The sequence below is a fragment of the Erpetoichthys calabaricus genome, chromosome 2 (genome assembly GCF_900747795.2).
Source record: "Erpetoichthys calabaricus chromosome 2, fErpCal1.3, whole genome shotgun sequence".
Lineage (NCBI taxonomy): Eukaryota > Metazoa > Chordata > Cladistia > Polypteriformes > Polypteridae > Erpetoichthys > Erpetoichthys calabaricus.
In genome coordinates, this window is record NC_041395.2 from 112,689,087 (window position 1) to 112,710,643 (window position 21,557).

Below are 21,557 nucleotides of genomic sequence, written 5' to 3' on the forward strand. Positions count from 1 at the left end.
ATAATGAATCGCCTTTTAGGGGAGTAGTAGAACTGTATAGCCTCTATGAAATTTGACTGGTAGCCAATGTATGGCAGCTAAGACAGGACTAATATGTTCCCTTTTCTTAGTCCTTGCAAGAACTCTGTCAGTGCCATTTTGTACCAGCTGAAGTTTATTGTGCACCTCAGTGGAATGCCCGGTCAGCAGGGTATTACAGTAATCAAGTCTAGAAGAAATAAAAGCATGCACTAGCTTCTTAAAATCATTGACCAAGTACATATTCCTGACCTTAGCCAATATTTCGTAAATTAATTGGGATGGTTTTATACACCTGGCAACCCATCTATCTGCCCTGAGATGGCATGGTAAGGATGCCCTGGAAATACAAACAGTGAGTGGCACCTCTTGTTTAAACAAAGAGCTCCATTTAGTTCGCTGTCTGTGCAGTAGTGATGGTAAGTTCAGATCATGCACCACAGATTGACCTGGCCATTTCCCTGGGCACTTGAAGCCTCCAGAAGTGGACAAAATTAAATTCCTGTCCTATCATGTAGACTATATTTATTGAGACTAATTCCACTGCAGATCTAGACTTCTGCAGACTTCATGCATGTCTCTTTGAGAATCTTGGAGCATACCTGAGAGACTAAATCTTGGCCTATTCATTGTAAAAGAGTAATCAATAAATATGAAGACTGACTTGCACTGTTGACTAAATTTGTGCTTGACTTGGGTTGATGAAATTGTAAAATTGTCCACCCTATAAACCTTTTAGAGCTCGGATAGAGGGTATACTGTATGTACTGGCAAAGCTCAGTTTTGCCCCCGGTATTTTTATTATCTGTAAACAACTATTTGTGCAGGTGCAGGGCCACTATATGATGTTTCCCCTGTCAAAAAAATGTGCAACTGTTACTGATATCAGAGAAGAACAAAAAATCTTAGTACATCAAAAACACCATTATTGGATGAAATGCAGAAAACAGATTTTAAAAAAGGGCTTTAATAAAATTTGCACACACAAAATATACAAATCAGAATATGTTCAGTGTTTACACTTGCCAACAGAAATTAATATTGGCAGCTAGGAGCAAGTGGGGTTGCATTACAAAAAAAAAATGCAATAGGAAAAAAAAAAAAAAAAAAAATCAGCAATAAAATGAAACATGAAGTTTCTTAGAAACTACATGGCACAAAACAGCCGAAATTGGAAGAACACCTCCAAATGAGTACCTTTAGAAATAAATTAGTAAAAAGAAATACAAACTTCCAATTCAAAGATATGTTTCAATGTACTGATCTCTGCCTCACATTTATTTCAATCAATTAAATTTTAAAAAAAGCACATCAACAATTTTCATTTAAGTGGCTTCACCTGGAAGAAAATTTATCTGATTTCTTTACTGCTTTTTGGCATTGATTTGTTTTTTGTTGTTTTTTTTTTTTTTACCAGCAGATATAAAAATATTTAATAAATTCAAAAACTACTCATTCTTAATACATCTACTAAACACTATAACTTGAGCAGTCAGAAAAGAAAAATGCAGCGAGTCTTTAAATGAGTATTAAATTATTGTAAGTGTGACAAACAAAAACACTGGGCTTAAAACTGTTAAAGAAGGCAAGACCTGCTGTAGACAAATGAGGGAGATTCAGCACATGAACAACAGGTGGCAGTAAAGATGCAAGTGCACAAGCAAATCAGGTAAGATTTTCAAACACCTTAAACTGTTCACAAAATTCCTTAATGTAGCATACTGCATAAAAATTAAATACACATTTACAGTAATAAACAAATATGTATCATCTCTCTGAAGAGAAGACCAGCTGTCAAGACTTTACTTACTGAATGTTATGTTTCAGAGAGTGAATGAAATGCTCATTTAGGTGAAATGCAGTTTTGGAGTGGCCAGGATTTTGAGGCAGAGACCATGCATGGCAGCATCAACTCTCAGATTAGGCAACTGCTTTTTTTTTTTTTTTTTTTTTTGCAGCAAAACGATAAAAAGGCTGTAAAAAAAAAAATCTGGATAATCTTGCATGACACTCTTTTAAAAATAAAAAAAGGTCAATATACAGAAAAAAACCATCATCTTCAAGAGAACTTTCCATAATGAGCCAGTAGCTTCAGAAATTAGATTTTTCACAGATCCACTGCTGAAGCTTTCCTGCAAAGAAAGGCCAAAGCACAACAGCAACCGCTCTGATCATTCTTATAAAATAATCTACTACTTTTATGAATATTTTACGCACATGCACACATGCTCACGCACTCTCTCTCTCTCTCTCTCTCTCACACACACACACAGAAATCACATACAGCAAACTGCCTCAATTGGAAAAAAAATTAAGTTAAAAACCCTTTCATCCAGCGATTTAAATACTTTGATAAGCTGGAATAACTGTGCAATTTTTCAAACATAATAAAGCCTCCTTTGCAATACAGTGTTAGAAGTAGAATTGCACCCCTTTAGAAATGCATAATTGCACATGTTCCTCACAATTTATATTATTTTTTCCATTAAGGGCGTGATAAAATCCTCTGAGTGCAACAACAGCAAATACCCCACTATATACAGCGTCCTAAATTATGTCGAGAGTATCAGTGAAAATTTTAACAAAAGAGCCACTCTCAGAGCACAACAACCGATACACTTGCAGTCCATCTTCTCGACGGCTTTTTTGGTCCACTCCTTCAACTGTCCCTATTTTTCTACATTGTCTTCCCAAGTGGTGTGAATAGATGGCAGTAACCATTAGGATCGCTTGTCTTTGGCCACATTATGGGCCATCCAGTTCACTTTTGTAGTCCAACTCTCTCGGAGGGCTTCATCAAACTTCTGCCGAAATTGCTTCAGTGCCTCATCATCAGTTTTCCCCAAAGCCAGTGTATCCTAATACATAATAAAATAAGTTGTATACATTAAAAATGGCTGATGACAAAATGGAAAAATAATAATTTATTATGGGCAATAATGACTTAACATAATAATACCCTATGAATTAGAGGAGATGATAACAAGTGGTTAAATTATGAAAAGTTAGCCTTTGACAATGTTTTAAGATTAGCATTGCCACAAGGTAACTGTACCAACTTGTGTGCGAGAGAAAAAGAAAATCTTTGAAAACGTGCCCCCCCCCCCCACAGTAAACACGGTTATGTTGGTTTATCATGCACATTTCTGCACAAACCAAGTAAACGCTGCATTTCCTTCTCAATCTCCACAGATGTTTGATATTATATATTACTGAGCAAATAAATTATACTGCATCTTGCCCTCCTTATTAATTTGAATATTAACGGTTACGTTTGGTCACTAGGTAATAACTACAGATGAACAATTTTGTTGTCTAAAACACAAAGGCTCTTTGGTTAGCATTATACAGAAGGAAGTAGAGGCACAATTATCACTAGCACAAACCCTGGAAACAATTTTGTTTCACTTTTTTATTAGCCTGTATCTGTTACATTGAAACAAATAAGATAAACGTGCCTTAGTGAATAATTTGGAATCATCTGAATGCAGTGATAAACAACAGACATCCTTTTTGGTATAGTAAAATTTCGAGTGGAATCTTAACATATACTTTTGTCTGCAAGACTAATATGTTCTTACTGAACAAAAACAAGTACATTATCAAAATAACTATTTTCATATCCTACATTCCAATGTAATGATTCCATTTAAAATACAAGGAAGGTTGGGCACCCCAAGTCTGAGTTGACCCTAATTTGATACCTTAGTAGTAGTAGCAGCTGCAAGGATCTGTAGCTGAAAGGGCAGTTGTGGCAACTGTGCCATCTTTTACCAACTTTCTATCCAAATGATTTACACCAGATTCCACTGTGGCGACCCCTAATGGGATTAGCCAAAAGAAGAAGAAGAAGAAAGGAGGTGGCCTTCAAAGTAGCGTTAGGATGGTTTCTGAATATGAATGTGGGTTAGTGCACCAAAAAAGCAGCAACTTTAGCAAACTAGGTGTAAAATAGTATAAATAGGCACAAAGAATTACTGCTGTCAGTATCAATCAGACATTGGCCAAGGATTTAAAAAATTAGGAAGGATAAATGAGACAGGGTCCCAGCTGCTCTAAGTAAGCATGGGGAAATGCTGACATCAGCTAGGTATACTGCTGAGATTTGTAAGGAACACTGAGCAATTCCTGAAGCCAGTAGAAACACCCTGTATAGAGGAAACCATGGCAGAAACATCTGGAGGGATCAGTACATTTCTGTGGCTGAGGTCAATGAAGAGGCAAGGCTGTGGGGGTGGATAAGTTCAGACCATAAATACAGAAGGCACTGAACACTGGTGGTCAGTGTCATACTTATGACACTGTGGATGGAAAATTTAAATTATTTAACTACAAGGCAGAAAAAGAATCTGTCAGATTTGAAGAATATGCAATTAAAAAGACGTGCAGATTCCCTGCAGTCAGAAAAATATCCACAGTTGGATCACTGGAATTCAGATTTGAAGTCATACACATGAAATAAAGCTTAACTTGAATCAATAAACTGTTTATACATATATACCGTGCACCTTGTAAACTTTTGACCTTACATTTTTTTAACACATTCAATGAATATGGTTTGAAGGAAATCAGCTGGGATGCCCTAGGTCTGAATTCCAGAACACAAAAGTTAGAATTTCAATATGTGGTGCACACAAACAAAGCCCAGTAGCATACCTTTAGGTACTGAATATCTTTGACAGATGTTAACTCAGGTAAGCCAGCTGTTAGCATCAGAGCAAACAGTGTAATAATCAGGTTTCCATTCTTCCTGAGAATTAAATAGGCATCTTCACAGTACTGGCGAAACCTGTCAGGGCCATAAAAGTAAACCATTTCAAATTAAAATCTACTAAATTACAAGGTAATGACTGCATGTAGCCCTGGCACTATTTAACCCTAATAAGCAGGCTGTACTATAACACACAAAGAATATATATATTAAAAAAAGTCCACCTGCCAAACTTCTCAGTGTTGCCAGTTTTTCCTTGCTGAATAACATGGATGAAGTCATAGGTGAGAATAAAAGGCACCCGCTCCCTTTTAATTCCAAACTTGGACTTGAAATTCCCAAGGATATGGCCAAAGTCGATGTGAAAAAGCTAGAAAAGTCAAAGGTGTTAGTGTGAAGTTTGTTTTAAAATAAAAAAAAAAATAAACACACAAGACAAGCTCTAAGTTGTATAGGTCTAACTCATATAACAAACATATTTCTCCTACTATACAGTTTTGAGATGCAAATTCAGGATAGTTTAAAAGTCTGCCCAGATAGACATGTTATTCTGAATAAACCATGTTTTACAATAGTATGGCTGTGTACGGGAAAGAAATAGACCATTTCAAAATAAACTCAGCAAATGAGTGGAAGATAAATATCAAACTTTTTGACAATATACCTATCCAATTTCATACCACTCTTAATGCAATTCAGTGTTGCAGGTAGCATAATGTAGCCCATCAGTAGCTACTGCAAGGCAAAATCCAATCCTGGTGTGGATGTTCACTGTAAATCCATCATTTTTACTTAAATGATCATTGTATTAAGCTGAAATAAATGTTGGTCAGTGTTAGCATCCATTACTTTTCCTGTCACAGATTTGTTCATGTTTACATTCCTTCTGTGTGTTCCCAGTAATAATGATTAATGATGGGAGTTGTGGATCCGGCGGGGACATTTTTAAGGGTAATCAGGTAGGCACTAAACACAGAGATATGATGACTTTATCAGAAATCTAGTTCAAGTATGCTGTTGGGTCTTAGTATATTTGCTCTGATTATTTACTTAAAATGTAAAAACAGTAAACAGGAACACCCAACAGGAATGAGCACATTTAATAATTTGACATAAAATCTTGTGTCTTCTTACCTGTCCTGTGCTTCTGACCATAATATTGTCATTATGGCGGTCGCCAATGCCAAGAACATAAGTTGCCACACAGTAGCCAGCACAAGATAGTGTAAACTCCTCAATAGCTCGATCTAAAGCATCTCTAAATTTGGAGAGAGAAAGAAAAAAAAAGATTAAAAAAAATGTTCATAGAATATTTATTGTATGCGGGTGTATACACAAAATTTCCAAAAAGCACACTTGCTTGATATATTAGATTCATAATGTGAATGGCCAGATATGAAGATTTGCAATCATATCCTAAAGATGAACACCATATTGATACAATAAATTATTAAATTTACCATTATTATTTTTCTGATGGCCATCCATCATAGGCCTGATAACCTACAATGATGAGATGGCTTACAGACACCCAATCTGCCTTCTGACACAGTGTGCCAAGACAACAATCTTCTTCTCCATCTGTGTCAGCAAAACCAACAAGATGGTCATAGACTTCAGGATAGAAAGAGACAGACTGGAATATTAGTTATTTACTATCTGGGAAGATGCTGTGGAGAGGGTGAACAGCTTTAATTTTCACAAACTACACAAAGAGGACACAACAAATCTCAGCTACAGTCAACAAGGTTCACAAACACCTTTACTTCCTTGTAAGTTTGAGGAAAGCCCAAATGTCTCCATCTATGTTCATCAACTTCTGCAGCTGCACAATTGAATCCATACTCACTGGCTATATAACATACTGATGTGACACAAGTTCAGCTCAGGATGCAAATCAATGTAATGGGTGTAAAGTCAGCTCAGAGAATTACTGGATCACAGCTTGCTTCATTTCACGGTATACACTATGTAGCTAAAACTGCCGTAGAAAGGCAAACTGTACAGTCATTTCTCTCTTCTTCACAACAGAAACTTTTATCCATACATCATAAAATTACTTAACCCTCACATTGACAAATAAAATTGTACTGTAAATATGCAAAATACACAATGTACTGTATATGCTGTATATATATTATTTGTGTTGCACTCAATGTTTGAAGTTGTATTCATGGCCTTTTCTGCTTGTTGAGAGTGCCATACTTCTGTCACTAGTCTGAGGGAGACATGCAATTAAGAATTTTACTATATTATGGGCATTTGACAATATCCTGACATTTTCTGACAAATTATTAAATTGGTTTTGGTTTATTATGCTACGAAGTTAGGCTACTACAGTGGTAATGCTTACAAACAAGAAATTCCAAAGCGCATTCTGTATAAAGCTTGCATATTTTCATCACGGTCTTATGGTTGTCCTCCCACAGTCTACAAATGTAAGCAAGTCAAATAGCAAAGAGTTTTCATTCAAACATTACAAGACTCTGTTCTAGCGAATATACTGTAAAAACATCTAGTAATGTTTTCACAATATTCCATTAATTTTGTGCAGCAAGAACAAATATTTTCACAAGTGTAAGGAAGCCTTACCCAGAATTCTTCTCCTTGAGCCAATTGAGCAAAGCATCTTTGTTAAAAGCAGCAGTTGCAGCGACATTACTGTTTGTCAACTGAATATTGGCAATGGTCTCTGATGCTGGAACAACTTCAATCAGACCAGATTTGTCTCCAGTAGCAAGACATCCATAAGGCACAACTCTTAAATAAAAATATATAACATTTTGAAATGAATCAGAATGGCAATACTGAAGCAGTACTTTCATTTCAAGACAGAATAGTGTAAACAGGAAAAACTTAAACAACACAGCAAAGAAAAAAAAATCTAATTGTTGATGGTGTCAAGCATTAGGTTAATATACTGTATTACATGTTAAAAGTGATGTTTGCTTTTTTTGTGTCCTAAAGATTTGATCAAAAATTATTAAGTAGCTATTCGATCAGTTTTGTAAGGTTTTCAGAGTAAAGGCTGCATAGGTAACATTTCTTACTTGGTGGCAGCACTTTTGCTTGGTTACAATGCAAATGGATCTCTAAAAATGTTTCTCAATCCCACTCTATGTGAACTATTATGTCCTTCTCTTTAAAATACAAACATGCTTGAAATCACTGGGCTGATGGATGTGAAAGCTTTTAGTGATGCTGCATCTACATAAGTCAAGATAGTTGGCAGAAAGTACGGAATGCTGATAACATAGCGGTTGATTCCTTAGAGGAGAAGAATAACAGTTGAGATCCTGACTAAAATGCTAGAATAGAACATTGGACAACAAGATGAAATGGGCTGCTTAGTCTACTTCAACTACTACCATACAGCACAAGACAGAGGTCTTGTGTAGGGAACCTGTAGGGAACGTCACAAACATTCATGTCTAAACACCACTGGAAAAAAACATCCAAGTGTGCTTCACATGGCTTTTAATACTGATTAATTTGATTTTATATCATATATATGTTATTGTCAAACACGAGTATGGTGAGTTTTTTTTTACTGATTGGGAGCCCAACATTCTGACATTTTTTTGTCCATTATATTAAAGTACTAGTCATTTAGCCCATTACAATAACGGACGCTAGAACAGTAGTGCATAAACATTAGTAGGAACAGTCTATATTAAATGGCAAAGGACTTTGACCTCATTCTTTTTCTTGGTCGTATTTTTCTTTCTTTCAGCCTTTCTTTTGTTGATGTTTACTTGCTGAGCTGACCGTTCTTCGTGGGCTGCCGCCGTGTATTGTGTGTCTTTAATTTTCTGTGACAGTAATACTGTCTTGTACGGCTCTATTCAATAAGGGTGCGCACAAAAAGGCGAGCTTCAAAAGGGCGACCTCAATTGAGTGCGGCGAATAAAGGCGTTCGTAGATAATTTAGTTCAAATGGCTCTGGAATATGTGAAGAGCAACAAAGGTGCAGATCTTTAATTACGCGCGCCTTTATTCGCTGCGCCCAATTGAGGCTCGTCCTTTTTGTGCGCGCCCTTATTGAAGGATGCCTGTGCGTGCCCTTATTGAAGGATACCGTCTTGTACGTCCGCTGGCTTGTACGTCCGTAATATACCTTTAATTTTCTCTGGCGGTAATACAGGCGTGCATGTCGGTAATATGCCTTTAATCTCCTCTGACAGTAATACTGGCTTGTATGTGGCTGTAATATGCGTCACTGTATTGTGTACCTTTAATTTCCTCTCGCAGTAATACTGGTTTGTATTTCCGTAAAACACCTCTAACTTTCTCTGACAGTAATATCGTGCATCGCACCGTGCCCCGCGCATGCGCACTTCACCAGAAGACACCCACACACGGACACCTGGACGCACATAGGGATTTTATATATATAGATATATAAAAGCTCTGATATAACTGAGTTATCTAAAACCATACTTATCTGAGGAATGGATACTTGCTGTGACCAAAGCAAGTATATTTAGAGGAAGCTTTCCTACAAGCCTCATAAATAGTGCTTGTTTTAAAAGACACAACATAAAGATTAACTCGGTCAGGACAAAGCAAATAGATTGATAATTATAAAGCAAAAAAATGAAACTAAACTACACTAAAACATTCAAGTTCATGTCAGAGTAAAAATTAGACAAAAAGCTAATGTTTTTGCTCTATCTGAATCTTGACTTAAAGGTTAAAACAAACGAGCAAAACTTTGTTTTTCAGAATATTAAATCAGTATTCATTTGACACAATTAATTTGAAACTCTGTATCTTGCAACTGTCTAGCATTGTTAATCTGAACACAAGCCCAAAAGATGGAGAGCGGGGAGTGTTGTAAAAGTTCATTTCTTAAGGACTGACATGATTTCAGCAAGAAATCCTAGCATTACAAAAACCACTGTCTTATCACTATGTGACAAAGCTCAGTCAAGCAACAGAAAGTCCCAGGGTCAGGCTGGCACCTCTCCACAACCAAAAAAATCTGCTCAGCTTACAACTTTTCTTGGGCTTCACTCCAAATTACATGCTTTTTCAAAAGTGAATAAGGATGAAAGTGCTGTGTCCCAGAGGGTCAAAGGAAAAAAAAAAAAAACATGCTTGTCATTAAGTACATTTGACAGGAGTCAGCTGGAGGACATGTCTGTTGGGCCTATTCCACCTCATCCTGTTCTTTATAACCTCCTCCTTTGCAAATGGCTTCATTTTGCTTCTGTTGACAGATCTATAAGCAGCTCTTGGCAATTCAGCTTCATCTTCCTTCCTTTTCGAAGTGCTTTAAGTTGGATGTCAGCAGGAATGAATTATAGAGACTTCACAATGATTTTTTTTTCTTTTTATCAAAAGGAACAGCATTCAAATATCTATGATACTGCACTGTCTTTCTCCAACCACATGCCTAGCGTGGTTGTTGCAAAAGATCTTACTGAACATATTGACAAAACGACGACACTGGCCACTAACCAGTAATGGACTGATGTTCTACCCAAAAAAGATATTAACAATAAGCAATACTTATTAAAACATAAGTGATTAAAGGAAGACCTTAGGTGAGGCAATGGAAACTGACTAAGATTTAGGAGAAGAAAGATGTCTATTATAAAAAAAAAAAAAATCCTGGAAAGCAAAAGCAAGGCTACGATACGTGATCTTCTCAGAAGACATTTAAAAGACCCGCGAGACAAAAGACACTTGCCACAGAGCGTCTCGCGGGGACCGTAAACATGAGACTTGGTGCCAAGACATTGTCCCTGGGCCGTCTCGCGGGAACGTGGAACATGACATTCTTGCAAGACACACCCTACTTACAAAAGATATCATGTAAAAGCTCACCCATCAAAAAACACTCAATCGTGTAAAACCATGTAGTGCACACAGATCATGTGCTCTCAGCACATATAAAGCGTATAAGGACAATACGGAGAATAGAGACCCAAAGGCGTTGGAGAGAAAAAAAGGCAGATAGATTATGAAAGCAGTGGAATTCGAAAGGCTCAAACAAACAGTGGCACGATACACATGCAGAGAAAGGTACAGAATATGAAAGCAGTAAAATTCCAAAGTATTGTAGCGTCCCAGCCAGGCTGAGGGCTTTTTGGTTTTAAGTGACTGTTAGGTCCGATTGAGGGAGGGCAGAGTACAGCACGGAAGACTGATAGCGGGGTATTGATTGATGCAGTAAGGGGGGGTGTTGGAGAGGGTGCTAGAAAGTTGTGTTTGGGGTTAGGAAGTCAGTGATTGTTCAAGTAAAACTTTTGTGACACTATCATGTCAATCGCTACAGTATCAAAGAAAAGATAGAAAAGATCGCATTACCGCAAACAAAAGGTGATTAATCATCAGAACCAGGTGTAATTGAAAAAATAGCAGGACAAATCGAGGTCAGAAATAAAAGGCAAAGAGTAGACAAGTCTTTTCGCATTCGCATCATTCAATGCACAAAACGTGGATTTACACAATAATGGACCATACGCTATGAGAATCTGTGGTCCCAGAACAGTTAAAGCAACGACAAGTTAAATTTCAAAGAATACACAATTCGGTCAGGTGTATATTGATGATCACGGAGAAATGATGCAAATTTTAAAAGGCAAAAAGGAAGGTATATATTCCGCGAATAACATTACACACCAAAGGAGATCGTGATATGTCATTCATATTAAAATGTTTACAGTATACCATGAGAATAGCTTTTGCTATGACAATCAATAAATCACAGGGACAAACATTAGAAAAAGTCGAATTATTTATTAGAGAAACAGAAACAATATTCACTCAAGGGGAGTTATATGTTGCGTTGTCACAATGTGTCTCCAAAAAATATTTTTTAATGAAGCTTTAAAGTAAAAGTGCAAGTAATGAAATTGAAACAATTCCAAAGAAAAAAAATTTTTTAAATTGTATATCTGATTAACCAAACACAGGGGTTGGCGAGCGAAGTGAGCAGGGGGCAAAGCCCCCTAATTTATATTAAAAAAAAAAAAAAAGCGTTGAAAAGGTGTCACGATATACACTCCTTTTCAAAAATGGGCAAACTGCTGCAGCTCTTTGTAGTGCACAAACAGTAATACATAGTCGCATTTACCGGAGGTCAAGATCAGCCTCTTTCCAGAGCATGTCCATCAGACGTAAGATCTGAAGGGTAAGCATATCTTGTCGTAGATCTGAAAAATGGAAAGCAATGCAAAAACATTAATTACTTTCATAAAAAACAAGACTGTACAGGACTAAATTACAGGTTGAAAAAATATTCTTTAGTCTAAATTGCTATGTCATTTACATTTTACATAAGTCAGGATACAAGTAAAAATTTTAATAGTAAAACAGGCATACAAAAGAATCCACCAACAGAACAAAAACATGTCATCCTGGTCAGACCTACAAAGCTGGACAACACAGTGATCAAGATACCAGACTTTCAAATTTTCACACAAAATGTGGGTCCATCATTTTTCTGGTTGTTAGCCACTTTTATCTATTAACACTAACACTCCAGGAACAAAGACCCTAAATCCATTTTGTTCAAGGAAAACTCTGTAATAGACTCTTGACATTTTTAGTTTGCAGGACATTTTTACAAAGTATTGCATTTACATATTTACATTCAATTTATTTTCAACTCATGTCACTACATGAAGATACACTCATCCCAGAGTCGTTTAAAATGGAATTAAGAGAGTTAAAAGAATGTGCACATGAATATCTTTGAAAGGAAGCCTGCATTTTCAAACAATGATGCTTATCAGTTCACTTACCATCACCATTTTTGAAAATGATTCCAAGACAGTCATTGCCAAAGTGTTTGTCCTCATATACAATCCACAGTGGCTTCATTTTGGAATCCATGAACCTGCACTTGTCCACACTTCCAAAATTGGAATAAAGACAAGACAAAGAGCAGAGTTAAATGCATATGTGATTTTAGTACTGCTGCATTTTTATAAGTTGCTGTACAATTCATTGGAGAATATGTTACATTTTCATCAGTTTCACTTATTTGAAAAACTGTATATACTACATTAAAAACAAAATTTACAAGGTTTCGTTTAATTAGCTTTACAAGAATAGTATAACTTATTTCTAAGGTTATCATAATTTTACCTACTGTGTAGTTTTAAAATTAAATTAAATGATGGCTTGATCAACATCAAACCATGGCTGCAGATAATCAATTAAGCAAAAAGCCACTATTGTACTTTCAATGAAAAATTATCTTAAATTTGCAAGAAGAAAAGAATACATAGCATGTGCAATGTCTGGAGTACTTACTTGAAACCTGAGAGTATGATATTGGGATTGAGAGGAGAGGGAAGGCTCGAGAGAGACTCTGTGAAGCCAGTTTGCTTCAAGCAAGATAGCATTGCCTCCTTTGCTTTGCTCTTTGCATTTTTAATGGTGCCAAACTTGATGAGTTCATTTACAACTTTCAGCTTGTTCAATGCCTCCACCTGCATCACCATGTTTAGAGTGAAATAAGAAAATGAACATGAACTTAGGTTGACATATGAGGCATGTTTGAGCATGGCAGGGCAGAAAAATCAAAAACTTATGAAATATGAGGTAATAAGCAGAGTGAAGGTCAAGCCGGTAGTCAAAAAAAATAATCTAGTGTCATAAGCAGAGTTCATCTCAGCACATGCCACTGTCAATTAAAATACAGAAACCACTTTGTAAGAGCCATCCTTAGTAAGCTAATCTTAATGCTATATACACATGAATGTTTAATTTTGAAACAAATGGTGAACTTTAGAATGCACAGATAAATACCAACTTATTACTGATAGCTTAAAATTGCTCTTTTTCAAGCCCGCATGTAAAGGCCCCATCACACTAATTTTTCCAGCACTTTTCAGCTTAAGACTTAATTTACAAAATCTTAGAGCATCAGAGGAATTCTATTCCTGTGGTTTGACATCCATAGCAATTCATTTCAACCAGCCAACCAGTCTGTGGTTCATCTTAAAATACAATGCATGCTATGCAACCTCGTGTAAACAGGGGAAGCACATTTTGGACCTCATTCCTCACGTTTAATACACCATGACAGATTGCAAAAAAGGAAAAAGGGCTGACATTATGGATGAACTTCTTGTAACTGCAAAGTCATTCGTAAAGCAATGGCACTGTCAAAGATCATGCTACTGGCTGCGAGAAACCTGGTCCAGCACATAATATTTTCAAAATGTGAAACTGAGCTGGAAAGTCTAGATGGAATCATGTAGATTGTCATTCCTTGTGATTACCTGTTATGTAATATGACATCCTCCAGTAGCATAATCACCAACTGCAGTCGTCAAGTCTGATATCCTTTATGACTAGAAGTCGTGTAATGTGACACCAGCATAAATGGAATATTCAAACTTGCTATATGCTTATAAATAGTAAAGTAGGTTTAGCTTTTATTTTCATGAACAGTAGATATAATGACAGTTTTCTGACCATAATGTAACATAATGAAAATAACAAAACAGAACATAGGTATACATAGGTATAGATGCCAAAAATTGTAATGCAATAAAAAAAGCTTTTTTTTTTGTATGCATTTTTCATTTTTTGTGATATTTTTAAATCCATTGTAAAAAGTTTTAAACAAATTTACTTGGGCCTTTGCCATCTTAGTAGCGGTAAAGTTTTGGAACTATTAAAGAAAAGGTAGTTGTAAACCTGAAAAATTAATTCCTTAATCCACATTCCCTGCTTAAAATATATTACAGAAATGTGAAATCTGTAAATAGACCATAATGTCATTCTTTTTTTTTATTCCAAGAGGAAAAGCTAGACAGAAATTACTAGTTTTAACAAAATACAGCCTTATGTCCAACCTTTAGACCAATTTTCAAAATTATAGTTAAACTGACGGATTTCACTCATCAGTTAAAAAAACTGTTACAGGTTTTTACAAGTTAAATAATATGTACTTCTAAACTATTTGGACTACTCTACAACATACTCACTAATTTCAAATATTAAAAACAAATAAAACGGTATGTGCAGCACAAGTAACAACCCATAGAACCATTTCATAATCTTATGAAAGGCAGATGAAGTACAACACAGCTAAAAAAAAAAAACATGTTGTAAAAAGAGGACATGTCTGATGAAATACATTGTAACTGACTACAGAAAGACTGGGACAAGTGAGAAATCACTAACAACTTGGGCTCCCAACACTGGTCTAAAATGCTCTAAAACTAACAAGTGACACTAGGTCATTAAATGAGAGTTAAGGGGAACTTAAATGATTGAAAGTTGAAGATATTTACAAATTCAGCGAATAATCCTAACTTGTATTTGTACATTCACCAAACTTGCTGCACAGAAGTAAGTTGGAGACCCTTTTCATAAGAATGTACTGTGTATGCATGAAATTGCAAAAACTTAACTGAAAAAATTTCAGAAACTAATTTTCAATATTCAACCAAGAGATGTGGACCTCAACTCTGAAGGCTATCTTTGAGTGTGTGCAGTACAAAGACACAGAAGATCACAATTAAACTGCAAAATTTATATGAAGGTTATTATGACCAAAATATTATTCTCAGTAGTGAAGCAATCATTTTAAAATGTAGAAAGTTACAGATAACAGTTGTTTCTGAAAGGTTCAGACTTACTGGTGTCCTATCTTGGGTTCGGTTTTTCTTGTATCCAAAGTTACCCCCAAAACAAACTTAACTTAAACTAGCAGATTTGATAACGAACAGATGGAACCTTGAACTTATTCTATTTAGGAATTTTTCATTTTTCTATCTTTTTACTCAAATGTAAAACTCATAAGAAAAAATAAAATTATATTTGAAAATGGAGTACAGAAAAAATCTATAAATATTAAAATATGCATGCTGTCACTTAAGTGCATATTCTTAATAAAACTGTGCAAACCTGACCTGTTACAAGCTTCCAACTGATTTTGAGAATTACTGAAAACATATCCCCCAGTGTGCAAACATATTGCTATTATTTCAAATTATGCTTTTTTTTTTTTTTTTTTAAAGACAGATGCTCATCAAGCCTTGAAAGTCTTGTCAAATTGTATATAGATATAGAAAGAGAAATCTTAGACACTGTAATAAATGCAAGAATTCTTTCTGGACTGTTTCTTATTTAGAAGCAGCCATTTTCAAATCCTCAAAGCTGCAAGAGCTGTAGCCTATCCAGGCAGCATCAGGAGGAGGTAGTGCCAGTCCATGAAAGAACACACTCATTTAAACAAGGCCAAAAAGCCTGCATGTTTTTGGAGTGTGGGAGAAAAACTATGAAGACTGTTTATAATTTTGTACTGTCTTTAATAGTGTTGATTGGTGAAATTTCCCAGTGTTTTTCGTAGCAAATATGCTGTATTCGCCAATGTTCTTGTTTGTTGAAAATTTGCCTGCAAAATTTGCCCTGCAGCTGGCTTGTTAAATTTTTTCCCTAGTGCCCCATGATGCTTTGCAAAGCCAGGGTGACATCACCAAACTGTAGCAGCCCCTCCCCCAAGCCAACCCCCCAGTGCCTAACAATATGCTCCATAGCTGCTTCACTTGGCAATAATAAGAAATCTGTGTCAAAGCTATCATATGTAACAATATACCACCTCAACTTAAGACCACAAAATATCAACAAAAGTTCAGAAGCAAAATTTCTATGACCAAATATTAAGCTTTGTTAGCTGGAATGTTAAGGGTCTCAATCATGACTTAAAGAGAAAGAATGTAATCTCGCACTTAACAAGTCTAAATTCCAAGATAGTATTTTTACAGGACACCCACTTACTAAATAAGGACATGTTTCAGTTGCAGAGTGGTCTGGCCAAATTTCTCTCTCCAGCTATACAAAGAAAACCATGGGTATGGGAATCTTAATACACAGAATTGTTCCATTTGTAGTGTCAGACGCAAAATCAGATTCTGAACGGCGATATCACAGGGGCCAGCAGTCTATCCAATACTAAAATGGTTTTGATTAATATCTATGAACCTAATGTGTATGATAGCTTTCTTCCAAAATGTATTTGCATCTATCCCTAATGTGAACAGTCATAAAATTATAATGGACTGAGACTTTAACTGTGTTTTAAATTCAGACATGGATAGATCCTCAGCTACATCAGCAATATCATCTAATGCTGCAAAAATAATTAATTTTGTAACAGATCATAACTTATCAGATCCATGGAGGTTCATAAACTCTAACCTAAGGGCATACTCCATTTTCTCACTTATACATTATTGCTACTCAAGAATTGATTATTTTCTCATAGACATTTTTTTGCCCACTATCGAATCTTATAAGTATGATGCTATTGTCATCTCTGACCATGCCCCTCTAATAATGGAGCTTAAAATTACTGTACCATGCACACTCACCTCATAGCTGGCATCTTAACTCCCCCATCATTAACCGATGAGAACTGTACAGAATTCATATCCAAGCAAATTTATTATTTTCTTGAGATAAATGCATCCTCAGATGTCTCGGCAGATACACTCAGGGAAACTCCGAAGGCATTTTTAAGAGGATTATTTCTAATCTTTCTCACAAAAATAAATTGGAAACCAAGAAGGCGTATGAGTTAATCAGTGAAATTACCAGAATACAGTAGATCTAGAATATGTCAGGTCTCCAAATGAGGCACTTTATAGGAAAAGACAGGTTTTGCAATCATTATTTAACAACTAAATAAATGGAACAGCTTATCTTTAAATTGTGACATTATTATGAACACAGAAAAATGGCCCATAAGATCTTAGCCTGACAAATCCACAAGCATTAAGTACATAATACAATAACAACAGTTAATAACACAGAGAAAAAATTATTCACCATAAAAATATAACCTACACCTTCAAGAGAGTACTATAAGTCATTATATTCTACTCAGTTGCAAGAAGATAAGACACAATCTAATGTGTTTCTTAATTAATTACAGATATAACAGCTAGATACTCTTAGCTCTGTGGAACTGGATAAACCTCTGTCACTTTAAGAATTACTCAATGCTATAAACTCACGTCGAAGTGGGAAAGTAGCCAGCCCTTATGGCTAATCAGTGGAATTTAATAAAAAATAAATTTCATACAAGTTTGCTCCACTATTATTAGCAACGTTTATAGAAGCTAAAGACAACAAAATTCTACCTCAAACCTTTCACCAAGCATTAATTGCCATCTTTCGTAAGAAAAATAAGGACTTACTGCAACGTGCATCATACAGACCAATCTCTCTTCTGAATAACGAAGTTAAGATACTCTCCAACGTTCTAGCCCAGGGGTGGGCAAAGTCATTCCTGGAGGGCCGCAGTGGCTGCGGGCTTTTGTTCCAACCCAGTTGCTTAACTAGAAAACAATCCTTGCCAATAATTACATTTCATGGCTTGTTAGTGCTTTAACTCTGCTATGTCAAGTCATTCTCATTTCCTAGATTTTTTTTTTCCAGTCTAAGGATATCATCCAAATACTTTGAAGTGTAAAACGGATGGGTAATTCTCAATCCTTCACTTTTTTCTCTTCTCTTTCCTTCCAAGTATTTAATTAAACTAAATAGTGCACGATAAATACACACAGGTGTAAAGGGTAACAAGCAAAATGGATAACTGCTGGTTTCTTTTGTCATTTGCATTTTATTGTTAATAAGGAGCAATTAAAAACAGAGAATGCAGCTGTTTAAGACTTAAATAAGCAATAAGGGTTCAAAATCTTAATGAGGGAGATAACTAAAATGAAGCAGAAGTGTTTCTAGAGCAATAAGTGCTTCTTATTAAGCAACTGGGTTGGAACAAAAACCTGCAGCCACTGTAATATCATAAACCAAACCAGATTTATTAAAGGCAGACACTTAACTTCTAACCTTCTACGTTTGTTTAATGTAATATATTCATTCATTAAGTGTAACACTCCAGATATCATATTATCTTTAAATGCAGAAAAAGTATTTGATATGGTTGAATGGAACTACCTGTTCACCACATTGTACAAATTTGGGTTCAGCCTAAACATATGTGCATGGATTAAACTACTTTATACTAGTCCAGAAGCCTCAGTTTGTGCTAACAACATTATTTCAGACTGCTTCAAACTAGAATGTGGTACTTGACAAGGATGCCCCTTATCATCTTTGCTCTTTGCAATAACTATTGAACCACTGGCTGCCTACTTTTGAAATGCATCAGAGATAAAGGGTATTTTCACAGAAGGATTTGAGCAGAAAATATCACTATATGCAGATGATTATGGTACTGTATATATCTGATCCACAAAATTCTGTGCCAGCAGTCCTAAAAGCATTAGCAGATTTTCAAAGATATCTGGAATAAATAAACTTTCATGCACATGTACTGTAAGCTCATTGTCAAGCTGCTTTCAACAAGTGTGATGTCACAGCCCAATCAGAACTCCACCCTTCCATCCCACAAGCATTTAAATAATGATAAAAAAAGTATTGCAGTATTTTCATTTGAGGATTACATTAGCTGACCATAATGAGAATATGATAAGTACTGCCACTGGACATATAACACTGACAGCCACATGGCTAATTATGCAAGAAAATTAGTCATGTGCACAGCTACAATGCAAAAACAAGCCTTGAAGGAACTGTCCCCATCCCTCTCCCCAGGAAAGAAAACACATTTGATTCCATGAAATAATAATGAAAGATTTATTACTGTATACAATGCATTTCTATTTTCTTCATGGAAAAAAAACTGCAATGCATTTGCATAGAGATCAGAAACAAAAATACATTCAAGCGACACCCAGTGCCAGAGCTTCAAACTATTGAACGAACCTCAATTGTGTTGCATGGCTAATGTGGTCCCCCATGGCCATTTGTTGTATTTTGTATGTGGTCATCGTTCCATTTGTATTTTTTGTTGTTTGGGGTACATTGGCACAATGATTAGCACTGCTGCATCACAGCTCAGATCACATTTTTGACCACACTAGTCAGTCTAACATAGTTGGCAGCCACTTCCCTAACCCTCAGGGACACTTAAAGCATCATTGCTCCATTACATGCCACTCAAAACTAGTTCAGTTCCTCCTTCCCAATTGACTTCAATGCCTTTTGCGGAGTTCTGTGAAGTTCTCTTACATTTCTGTGATTTTGCCAAGCTGAAAGCGAAGTGAACTGTGCAAAGTTCACTCATCACTAGTCCTTAAATAAAATTATAATTGTAAACATATTAGTGTAATAGGTTGCTAGTAAATGTAAAACTCTTGATAGACTACATAAACAATAAAAAAGTAGGTGTGTTAAAGTTGAAAATATTTTACAGTATCACTAGATTTATAGTCTTTTCTATCTTAATTCCCTAAAGAAAGTTGGCAAATTTTCTTACTTCAGAATTCCAAAAACACTGATATTAACATAGCTAATTGAGGTCAGGTTTTTAAAAAATGAACCGTATGAGGGATTAACCTGTTTCAAAAATAAATATACAAAATTCATGCATACCTTAAAAGAAAAATGATTTGACCAGTCAGCAGGACTCGCAGTTCTTCTAATTAGTGTTTTGCCTAAACATTTTTAATTTAATGCGCCAAACATTAAAGATTTACTCTGTTTTACTAAAATTAATCTGTTCTAGAAAAAAGTGTCTATTGATTATTAGCATTCAACAGTACTGTCAATACTAGCCATGTATAATTAGAAAGACAAAAAATATGTTAATATCCATTTCTTAATGTCAGAAAAGTACAGAAGATTTCAATTTGCTGTTTTGTATGGAGAAACTACAGATACCACCTCCATCAAACTCAAACCTTTGGCAAGATACTTGTTCTTATATAGCTGACTACTTGAAAACTTAAGGAATTCCCTGATTTTAGGGTAAAGCGTTATCTAACCTTATAGGTAAAATCAGAAATAAAGAATGCAAGTATCATTATGGATTCAGAGCTAAATTGTAAATCACATCTCTCTATTATAAAAAGAAATCCTGTCTTGGAAAGCAAAAAGCAAGTCTACAATACGTGATCTTCTCGGAAGACATTTAAAAGACCCACGAGACGAAAGAGACCTACCACGGTGCATCTCACGGGAACAATAGAACGAGAGTCTTGCAAGACACGCCCTACTTACAAGCAGTATCAAAAAAAAACCAAAAAAAAACCAAATCAGTAGTGTAAAAGCAGTCATGCAGCACACACAGCTCCAGGGCTCTCAGTGCATAAAAAGTGTATAAGGTCAATACGGTAGAAATGAATAGGGTAGAAATTAAATGAATAGGGTAGAAATGAAACGTCGATGACTAAACGAAGAAGAAAGACAAGCGCGGAGAAAAGAGACCCAGGACCGTCTCGCGATAACGTAGAACATGAGATTCTTGCAAGACATGCCCTACTTACAATCTATCAAATAGCAAAACATTCAGTCTTGTGAAGGATTTGAGCATACACAGATCCAGGGCTCTCAGTGCATATAAAGCGTATAAGGACAGTACGTTATAAATGAAATGTCGACATCTAAACGAAGAAGAAAGCAGTGCAGAGAAAAGAGACTCAAATGCGTTGGAGAGAAAAAAGAGCAAAAAAGAATAATCAAGGTGCAAATTAAGAAAACAAGGAAAATAATTATCAGCTCGGAACAAGTGGAATTGGAAAAAAAAAAAAAAAAAAAAAAGAACATCCAATCCGGCTCAGAATTTAAAGACAATGAGTAAAAGACAAAGTAGAACTTCATATATACGTTTACAAACGTTGGCGCTAAACACACGCAGAGCAGGTTAGAGAAAAAAAAAAAAAAAAAAAAAAAAAATTGGCGCTATACACATGTGGAGAAAGTTAAAGGATATGAAAGTAGGAAAATTAGAAAATATAAAAAAAAGAAAGTAAAGATCGCAGGAGCACAA

The 21,557-nt window shown here is 35.7% G+C and overlaps 1 protein-coding gene across 4 annotated transcripts in view; it reads right to left on the reverse strand.

Annotated features, from left to right (window-relative positions):
- Window positions 1–965: 965 nt before the first annotated feature.
- pik3cb (phosphatidylinositol-4,5-bisphosphate 3-kinase, catalytic subunit beta) overlaps window positions 966–21,557 on the reverse strand; it is a 142,664-nt gene continuing 122,072 nt past the window's right edge. For all 4 annotated transcript variants that reach the window (XM_028794386.2, XM_028794387.2, XM_051923540.1 and 1 more), the window contains 8 exons: window positions 12,998–13,176; window positions 12,484–12,593; window positions 11,814–11,892; window positions 7,322–7,489; window positions 5,864–5,987; window positions 4,954–5,099; window positions 4,675–4,807; window positions 966–2,876 (listed from right to left, as the gene is read on the reverse strand). In XM_028794386.2, coding sequence (XP_028650219.2) covers window positions 2,739–2,876; window positions 4,675–4,807; window positions 4,954–5,099; window positions 5,864–5,987; window positions 7,322–7,489; window positions 11,814–11,892; window positions 12,484–12,593; window positions 12,998–13,176 — 1,077 coding nt within the window. In that variant the 3' untranslated portion in view covers window positions 966–2,738. The remainder of the gene's footprint in view (window positions 2,877–4,674; window positions 4,808–4,953; window positions 5,100–5,863; window positions 5,988–7,321; window positions 7,490–11,813; window positions 11,893–12,483; window positions 12,594–12,997; window positions 13,177–21,557) is intronic.